Raw genomic sequence first — 10,370 nt, forward strand, 5'->3', positions numbered from 1 at the left:
TTTGTTAATTACATTGCACAATCAATTCATATGTGATTATATTTTTCATACTAGTCTGACCGTATACATTTTTGTAGAAATAAGACAATCCTGCTTAAAGGGTAACTTTTTTTTTTTTTTTTTTTATAACCTGGACCCTATTTTCCTATGTTTTTGTTTCTAAGTGACTGATAGGAACAGCAATTTTTTTTAATTTGTCCAATATTAAGCAGTACAAAATCAGCTGCAATGCAAGTTATTGGGCAATTGTGCACTTTTAATTTACATCCACTAAAAGTGCTGTTTTTGCCGCTGACCGGCTCAGGTAGACCTTTTTGTTAACACACACACACACACACACACACACACACACACACACACACACACACAGTATGAGTGAATGTAGTTGCGTGTGTTGATACATTTAGACGTTAGATTGTTACATGTTGGTGCCAGTTAACACATTCACAGAAGTGGTGCTTCTAACAAGATTAGGGCTTCGGTTAGGTTTAGATCATTTTTATTTGAGGCGGATTCAAATTATTGGCCGTCGTTATTTAAAAAATATTTATTATTTTATAACATAAAAAAATAGGCTTAACTTATGGAACTTTGGCAGAGGGGGTGGGGTCTGTCGAACCACCCAAACCCCCCCCTTGTTTACGGGCCTTGTTCATCAGCATTTTTGCTGAACAAATCACTTTTTTCAGACAAATTAAAGTGATACACTGACACTGTTTGAGTTTGACGTATGATGATATATGATATTAGGTGGTGACAGTACAAGATCCCAGACACACAGTTACAGCACGTCCTCGTGGGAATGGTGCTTGTGTTTCAGCCCGGCTTTGACTAGCTGTGTGGCGCTTAATCACTTCCAGGGATTAGGGAAGGGGAAGGTGTGTTCACATGTGTCGATCTGTGACTTCTGATCACCATGCTCTCCCTGTGCTTCACTCTACTAGTAGTCTATATCCACGAAGTTCCACTTCCGGGATTGCTCCGTTGCCTCCGGAAATTCCGCCGGATGTCCCGTTACCTTCCTCTCTATTTGTGTTGGCGTTCTAATCTCCGGTGGATTTCTGAGGATTATGGTTAACTGCTCCTCAGATCTCTGCAGACAGCTAGCTAGACTATCTGTCCAATCTGAGTTTTCTGTTGCACGACTAAAACAACCTTTTGAGCTCCAGCCCTGAATGTTTTCTCAAAAGCACAGAATCTTTGAGGGTTTAAAAAAAACTTCAACTTCACTTCACAGTGTCCGATTGAGGAAGGAAACATAACTTCCATTGCTGAGTGACTGATCTTCTGTTTTTTGAACCTCTTACTGTATGAAGTCATGTTAGTCATTAAGATAAAGTATTAATTATGTCTAAAATACACTTTTAGATTTATGAGAACTTTATTGTCTTTATGAGATTTATTTCAGATTCACTTTATTAGACGTTTGCAGTGTAACCCACATTGGAAAAAATGTGCAAGTAGCTCAAAGTGCAAGGTCAACACATAAGAGAACACAGCATAAAAACAGACAAACAAAGCCACATAAAACCTCAATATTAAAATACTGTACAATTAAAAATCCATACAAATTTAAAGTGCCTAGTTTAAGGTGCTTTGTTTAAAGTAATCACAGCTTGCGGAAAGAAACTGTTTAAATGGCGATCAGTAGAACATTTGACAGAACGATACCTTCTCCCTGAGGGAAGCATCTCAAAGAAAGCCCCTGCTGGATGGCCTGAGGCATCATTAGCCAGTTGCAAAGCTCGATTCAATAGTCTAGCTTCATATGTGAACTCCAGGAGCGGTAAAGTGCAGCCAGCTGAGCAAACCACTTTATTCAAAGCCTTCTTCTCTTTCAGAGTGAGATTACCAAACCACACGGTAATACAACTGGTTAGGACAATCTCAATTACACCATAGTAAAAGTTCAATAGAATCTTAGTGTTTTGAGTAAACTCTCGAAGCCTACGTAAAAAGAAAAGGCGCTCCAGAGAACACCATAAAGGGAGATTTCAGTTTTTTTTTTATGACAACTTTGAACAAGGTCCACATTGAAAACCACTATATATCTAGACTTATAAAATGTGGACTAAACACTGTCTTAGATTTTTGAAAGCTTTCTTCTATTTGTGAAAATGCAATAAAGGGAGATTTCCCTGTTTTTTCATATGTGAACCACATTGGACCAGGTCCAGATCCAACACTACCAGGGTTCTAAATTAGCACCGTTTACCAGCCAAATGCTGGTGAAATATGCAAGTGGCTGGTAGATTTGCTTCACTCACCAGCCAAAAACCCAATGGTAATCTATTGAATGGCTGGTAATATTTGAAAATTCATTAGCCATTTGGCTGATAGACGAAAATGTTAATTTTGAAGCCTGAACACTACTGTATACCTAGACTTGACAATTCTGGCATTTTCACAAATAGAATAAAGCTTTCACAAATCTAAGACTGTTTTTTTAAGAATCTTTAGCCTCTCTGGGATAATTAATACTTTATCTTAATGACTAACACGCTTTCAATACAGAAAGAGGTTAAAAAAATGGAAGATCAGTCAGACGCTAACTTCAGCTTTAAGTTTCCCTTAAATTTCCCCTTAACTGCCGAATCGGAAGCCAATTTCAGCGTCGTCATTTCCCCTCAGTCGCTCTGACCGGACGGGCAAATCAATGGAGCAAAAGTTCTGTTACTGGAGAAATGTCGCCGTTCATTCTTTGAACTAGTAAAAATAGGTGTCAAGATCAGTAATGCTTTTTACGCCAAATTCATAACTACTGTACATTATTAAATAGTAACATCAAACAATATTTGCCTCTTTTTAGGTGGCAGGAGTGAAAATGTGTCCAACATTTGTTGTGTTCTGATTTCAGAATGATGGAGACAGTTGGAGAACAATTGGATATAAAACAGGATGTCAGCTCTACACAATGTTTTTTTTTTTCCTTGGCAACAATTTTCCCAAATTATACAGATTTTTTTGGTGGCTTTTTTTGGCTTGGAAAATTGTGCATAAAGCTACTGTATATGGAGCATGCCCCCGATTTGGGCTAAGCCCTGAATGTTCACAATGTCTGGCTCCGCCCCTGGGCATGTTTCAAAACGTGAAGACAAGGTAGCACGTGTCAAGTTCCCATGTTAACAAAATAACTTATATTTAACTTATTTAATTAGGCTCACATCACAATAAATCAATGCTGACGTGTTTCAGCAAAGGACTTGTTCAGAGTGTTTGAAGTCAGTCAGTCAGTCAGGTTCAATTCAGTAGTATACATACAAGGGCAGATTCAGTACAGCTGAGAGTTGGGGCCTTGTTATTCAACAACCAATCAAATCATCCCATTGCTCTAGAGACACAGGAAAATCTAAGGTGATTCAAACACCATTACATACAATTTAACAAAGTTCTACAGCACACAGTTTCTGGCCATTGAGACCATACATTGTTTGGCATTAAAGAGACATATATTCCAAAAAGACTTAACCCAGAAAGCATTTTAAACTCTAGTCAGAATTAAGTCCATTTGGTTTAAAAGTCAATGTCAGTGGGGGTCCAGGGCCTTGTTAATGAGGCTGAGTGCAGAGGGGAAGAAACAGTTTTTATGGCGTGAGGTTTTGGTCCTGATGGTCCGTAGCCTCCTGCCAGAGTGGAGGGGTTCAAACAGTTTGTGGCCGCGGTGAGAGGGGTCGGCTAGAGTCTTTCCTGCGCGCCACGGCGTCTTGGAGGCGTACAGGTCCTGGAGAGATTGCTTCCAATCAACTTCTCAGCGTAGCGGATGATGCGCTGCAGTCTGCTCTTGTCCTTAGCTGAGGCAGCAGCGTACCAGATGGAGATGGAGCAGGTGAGGATGGACTCAACGACGGCAGTGTAGTCGTACCGCCGTAGTCTTTGGCAGGTTGAAATCTTCAGCTGCTGCAGGAAGTACATCCTCTGTTGTGCTTTTTTGATGATGATGATGATGATGATGATGATGGAGCTGGTGTTCAGCTCCCACTTGCGATCCTGGGAGATGATGGTACCCAGGAAATGAAAGGACTGCGGAGTCACCCAGGGTGATGGGGGCGGGTGGGGCTGCGTCCTTCCTAAAGTCCACATCCATCTCCACTGTCTTCAGAGCATTTATCTCCAAGTTGTTCTGACTGCACCAGGTCCACCAGGTGGTCAATCTCCCGCCTGTAGGCAGACTCATCCCCACCAGAGACGAATCCAATGAGGGGTGGTGTCATCCGCGAACTTCAGGAGCTTGACAGACAGGTGACTGGAGGTGCACCTGCAGGTGGAGTCAGGCACATGCAGCTGGGTCAGCTTGTCCTGCAGCAGAGCCGGAAGGATGGTGTTGAAGGCAGAGCTGAAGTCCACAAACAGGATCCTGGCGTAGGTTCCTGAGGAGTCCAGGTGCTGGAGGATGAGATGAAGAGCCGTGTTGACTGCGTCGTCTACAGACCTGTTAGCTCTGTAGGCGAACTGCAGGGGGTCCAGGAGCGGGTTGGTAAGGGTTTTGAGGTGAGGCAGGGTAGGATTCCAGGTCAAGAGTACTGGTGGTCTTCTGGGTCTCTGTGCATATAAAGCCACAATATCTAGTCTCTGGAGGCCCAACAGCGCACCTTTGTGCAGTGGGGGCAGGTTAATATTCTTACATGCTTTTTATTGGTGATAAAGAATAGGAAAGCTCTTTTATTAAAATAGGCCGTGGCTTTATTTTTGCCTACGTGTTACATCCTTCCTTCGGAGTTCACCACGCTTATATTTGCTTATATAGATTATATTTATTCTCTGTTTTATTGTGTGTTAATTGTCCTTTGAATACAATTTGAATTGCCTCTGCGTTTGAAAGGTGCTATACAAATTAAAGTGCCTTGCCTCATAGGATATGTGGCTATTGATATGGGCAGGTGTTTACATTTTTGCAGATATTTGTGTATGTTAAAAAAAATTGTAAGTAAAGTTTATTTATATTGCACTTATCACAGACAGAGTCACACAGTGCTTCACAGGCCAAATAAATACATTATAACAAATCGATAATCATAAAAAGCAGAATAAATCAGAGTACATAAAAGCATAAAATACCTAGGAATACAGTCAACAATGTGGTAAAACAAACACCTGACTAAAAAGATGCGTCTTTGGCTGCTTTTTTAAAATGTCGGCAGAGGCAAAGCTTTCCACAGCCTAGGAACAACTGTTTCAAAAGCTCTGTCACCTTTAGTTCTCAGTTTAGCACGGGGAACAGCCAGTAAGCCCTGATCTGAGGACCTCAAAGAACTGCTGACAACATAAGGGGGCAGCAGATCACTAATGTAGGCTGGTGCCTGACCATTGTCTTGTGTGTACTCTTCAGTTAGCATTTTGAAGAGCATGTGTTTCTTTTCAATATTTGAATAATAAAATGGGCTTTTCCTAACTTCTTGCCATTTCTTCTTCACATCTTTGTGTTTTAAGACTCAGAAACCACACAGTATTAATATTTTGAAGAGGTCTGAAAAGAAAAATGATATACTTTAAAGATGTCTGTTCCAGTTGCCTGTCTTTTGGTTTGTGTGGGTGTCCCAAGAACGCGCACGCAGGAAGTTCCTATCCTGTCGAGAGCGCGAGATATGACGTAAGTTGCTTGCCGCGCAGTGATGATGGCGGTGCGTGAACGCGCAGTAAAAGTAATGGCTGCTCTGGATCGGCGGGTGCCTAGCCTCGATGATTTCGTGGGTCAAAACTGGACTGCCTGGGCCGAGTGGGCCGGTGTGACAGCGGCGGACGGTAAGGAAGCCTATTGACGCAAACACTGGCAGCTGCGAAGCCATTTAACCAAAGCACCGGGGTTTATTTTCGTGGAAACGGAGGACAGAGCTAACCATGTTACCCAAACAAAGACCCTGCCGGGTCCTAGTGCTGGGTGGGTAACATGTTGCTCTCTCCCAGGTCCCACTGCATACGTTGTCTTCAAGAAAAAAAATAAGTGATAGTTATTAAGATATAGCCATTAGAGTGTTTGGTTGGCCGCGGTGGCCATTAAACAAGCTGCCAGCGTTTAATGGATGCGTTGCGTGCTAGTGAAACCAGCCGGGCAGCGGTGGCATCAGAGCGGAAGGAGGCTAGTGTGGATGGTTGGGCGAGCAACTTCTTGCCGTGGAAAGCTAGGCTAGCTTAGCTAGCTAGCAAGCAAGCCAGACTAGCCGTTGACGACTAGGCAGTTAGCGTTAGCATGCTAATGCTAGCAGCAGGAGGGTTGAGAGTAGACACCGGTGACGGAGGAGTCTGATGCTGTTGCCACCATGTAAATGCTGGCCCAGCCTTTGATATGAGCTAACGTTACTCTGTGTTCTTTTCGCTTCATTTCAATGTTCTCCTTTGATTGCCAGCGTCACCGACTACATTTAACTGATGTTAACATTTCTGTATGCGACAGGAAATCTCGTGTGAAGTCTGCCCCAAAAGTGCTCTTGCCCTTCCCATCTTTAAGTATGTGAGCTCACTCATTGTCTGGCATCCCTCCAAGTGCTACTTTGTCCATAACTATCAAATAAAGTCCTCCACCTCACAATACCTTTAGCTACTTATTGTTAGAAAACTGACAAAAATGACTAGAACCAAATGGATCTGTCAGCAGAGAAGCAGTTGACCTGCATATCAGTCCTTTTTATATAACACAGCTTAAGGGCCTGTTTATGTGCAGAATGTGTGCTGTTAGGCTTTGTCTTGCTGATGAACCTCACATACAACTTCTGGAGAACATCTCACCTCTCAAGGGGCATATTGAACATGTGCATGTATGTAAATGTGTGTTGTTTTAGGGCCTGATGTGGACGACTGCAGCAAGTATGGCAAAAAGGCTGCAGAGGCCATGTCACTCAGTAAGGAGGGTAAGTCTGCACACTATCATCTACAAGAAGTAGTGAAGTTTGTTGTTGTTGTTGTTGTTTGGTACATCGGAAAACAAGGAAGCATACATTGTAGTCTTACTTGTGTGTGCTTGCATTACTGTGCATGCACATTGGCCTACAATGCCTCAATGAACTGTGCCTCAGCTTCTCTTTGATCTCCAGCCTTGCCCTGACACAATGGAGGTACTGGTTTGCAGTGACCAGGGCAAGTATTAAAGCTGGGTAGTGTTGTGATTAGGCACCTTCTGGAACCTAGTCTGGCTGGCTGTCTGTAGCAGCAGCTGTCAGACAGACACTCCCCCTTTATGTGTGTGTGCGTGCGTGTCAAAGCATGACATGATAAATCCAAAGAAGTACCTTGATAGTATGTGTGTGTGTGTGTGTAAGTATGTGCCCCTTCTCACACTCATGCTGCATCTTCGTCACATGGGAAAAACAGCCAAAAACAAGGTGATGATTAAAAAGAGTGAGCTGGGGTCTACACATTTGCTTTGATTTTAAGTTTATAATTGAGTTTTCTATTCTTGCTGTTTTTCCCCACTTAGTTTTAATCTATTAAGGGAATAGTTTCAGTTTGTGTTTTGCAGAAATCCAAACATTTCCAGAGCAATATCAATCCATCTCATCCATTACCTATACCTGCTTATTCTGTTCAGGGGCGTGGGGGCTGGAGTCAACACATTAGCACATTGGGCAAGAGGTGGGGTATGCCCTGAATAGGGCAGGCAGTCTATCACATGCTGACCTATTTTTTTTATACACAGACAGACAGACAGCTTTTGCATTTCAAAAGTACCTAGTAAATGGCTCATCTAATACAATTTGTTCAATGTGTGTATTATTTATATAAAAAGTTAATATATAATTACCTGTAGATAACTGCAGGTATTTCCTAGTTGCTAATGTCAGAATCCAGGAAGTTGTGGACCCTGTAGATTACCAAATGGCATTAACCAGCCAAAAACAAATTTCCATGGTACAGTCATGGCTGAAAATATTGGCACCCTTGCATATTTTCATATAATACACCATTTCTTCCAGAGAATTGTAGAATTAAAATATATTTTGGTATCCACACAACCACACTTTGCAGAGGAACAAAACAAAAAGGCTATAAAAAAACCAACTGAATCTTTGCTTATTCCATTAAGAAATCTAAAATTGGTTTGGACAATATTATTGCCCCTTTTTATTTTTTATTTTTATTTTTTAAAAGAAGTTGCAAGAAATAATTGTTCAAGAGTTCAAGCAGGTGATTTAGTGGGCATTCCCACAGCCTGCATCGGCCATCACACGGTGCGCCAAAAATGCAGGTCTTTCCAATCATTTTGAATGGGGGTAGTGCGTTTAGGCTGCGGCAAAAAGTTGAAACAGACTCACCTTTTGGACAAACGCAACCCCACGTCACGCTGCGGTGGCCAATCGCGTAACGAGATCAGACTTGTCGGTGTGTTTTGAGCTATAGTTTGAGGCGGTGTGAGAGTCCGTACAGGAAACGGGGAAACATCACTGCCTTCACGCTGCCACAAGAAAGTTTTAAAAGTTTTTGTATAACCGCTGTTTCACTCAGTCTCTTGGCTTTCTCTGGGAAATGAAGCTGCCTTCAAGTGCGGTCGGAAACGTAGAGATCTTTAAACGATCTGACGGAAAACAGTAGTTGTGAAATATAAAGTCTACTTCTGCTACATTGGGGGGTTAAAGAACACAATAGGACGTCACACATTGATACTCCGCCGGCCGTACAACCCTGCGGTAAATTACCGGATTGCTGTATCCTTGTCTGAACGCACCCTCATCCTGCAACCACCTGTGGTGAGTCACAGGTGGGTTCAGGGTAAATCACCCACTGCAGTTTAAATGGAGCGAAGTGTTCCATGTTTCCGTGCCAACCGTGCGCACTGTTATCAAGTTTAAGGCTCATGGTACTGTAGCCGACCTTCCCTGAAGATGGCGCAAGGTAGTTGACCAAAGATTGCAACAAAGGATTATTCGAATAGTGATGAAAGTACTGTTCTAAAGAGGCTAGTAGCAAGTCCACATCTAAATCCTATTCAACATCTGTGGAGAGATCTGAAAACAGCAGTTGAAACAAGGCGCCCTTTAAATCTGGGAGAACGGGAGCAATTTGCAATGGGCCGAACTACCAGAGAGGTGTAGGAATCTGATTGAAGTCTATAGAAAAAAGTTGAGAGCAGTTATTTTCTCAAAAGGCTGTGCTACTGAATATTAAATCTAGGATGTCAATAATTTTGTAACTGACTATTAACAGGGAAATAAGGAATTGCTGAGACCAAATACTGAGACAGTTGTGATTTTTGTTTTTAACTGTGCAATGGTGCCAATATTTCCGGCCACGTGTACCAGTGTAGTCCAACTCTGACAGTACTTTTTAAGTGAGACGATCTACCATCTTTTCATAACGCAGCATCATCCTGCCTGCCCCACGTAGCGACATTGCCATCTTATCTCTTCTGCAGTCTATGTGAGTGTCCGTTTTGTATTTCCTCTCCTTATCACTCCTCTCCCGTCTCTTTCAAGACATGTCAATCTTTGGCCTCTACCCCGGCCATGATGACTTCTACCTGGTGGTGTGCAGCCACTGTGGCCAAGTAGTAAAGCCGCAGGCGTTCGAAAAGCACTGTGAGCGACGGCACGGCCCTCTGGCCAAGCTCTATGCCCGGCTGCGCTCTCCCACCCCTGCACCCCAGCCCCAGCAGAGGCCCCACCACAGCCATTCTCCTTCCCATGGGACCAATACTGCTTCTGCTTCATCCTGGGAAGGTCGAGGCCAGGGGGTCGGGCAACTACGGGCAGCCCCGCCTTCGCCTTCCACTCCACCCCAGTACAGACACTCCAAGAACTCCAAAGATGGAGTACGGTAAGAACGGTGTGGGGCAAGTTGGGGAGAAAGCTCTAATCAAAGCTCAGGGTCACAGAATATTATATAATAATAATAATAATAATAATAATATATCTTCCCTAGAAAGTAGACCAAGCTTTAAAGAATGGAGTATAGTCCTGCGTTTTGGTGCACTAATGCAATACTTATTTAGTTTGTTTACATTTTAAAAAGCTCTGGTTATGTCTGTGTGTAGGGCTAGCAATTGTTTTTATAAAATGCCTAGAACAAAAGTGAATTAAGTAATTCTTCAACCAGGGCTCCGGAGTGTGACCAAAAACTGTCTGAAATTTAGCAGGTCTTGGGTAGCTTAATTTTTTTAAAGCTCACTTATTAACACATTATATAATGGTTGTTTATTCCGACCAAAAAACTAAGTGTAACAACGACAAGTTGTGGTTTTTGGGGAATTTTGTCATTTTGATTATGAGCGGGAAATGTAACTTCTGTCAGGAAGGCCAAGAAATTGTTCACCACGCAACCTCAGTAAAACTACAACTTGTCTTTTTTACACTTTGTTTTTTAATAATCCTAGCCAGTTATGGACCATTACATTGTACATCATTATGTTTTCCGTTTCATAATCACAATATAAAAATTGGTGTCAG

General features: G+C 42.5%; 1 protein-coding gene across 1 annotated transcript in view; it reads left to right on the forward strand.

Moving 5' to 3' along the window:
- Nucleotides 1-5,587: 5,587 nt before the first annotated feature.
- The window catches only part of atxn7l2a (ataxin 7-like 2a), a 26,782-nt gene continuing 21,999 nt past the window's right edge, over nt 5,588-10,370 (forward strand). Inside the window, exons 1-3 of the mRNA XM_039797092.1 lie at nt 5,588-5,739; nt 6,774-6,842; nt 9,402-9,741. Of these exons, the coding sequence (XP_039653026.1) occupies nt 5,610-5,739; nt 6,774-6,842; nt 9,402-9,741 (539 nt within the window). The 5' untranslated portion in view covers nt 5,588-5,609. The remainder of the gene's footprint in view (nt 5,740-6,773; nt 6,843-9,401; nt 9,742-10,370) is intronic.

Source organism: Perca fluviatilis, chromosome 4 (genome assembly GCF_010015445.1).
Source record: "Perca fluviatilis chromosome 4, GENO_Pfluv_1.0, whole genome shotgun sequence".
Classification (NCBI taxonomy): domain Eukaryota; kingdom Metazoa; phylum Chordata; class Actinopteri; order Perciformes; family Percidae; genus Perca; species Perca fluviatilis.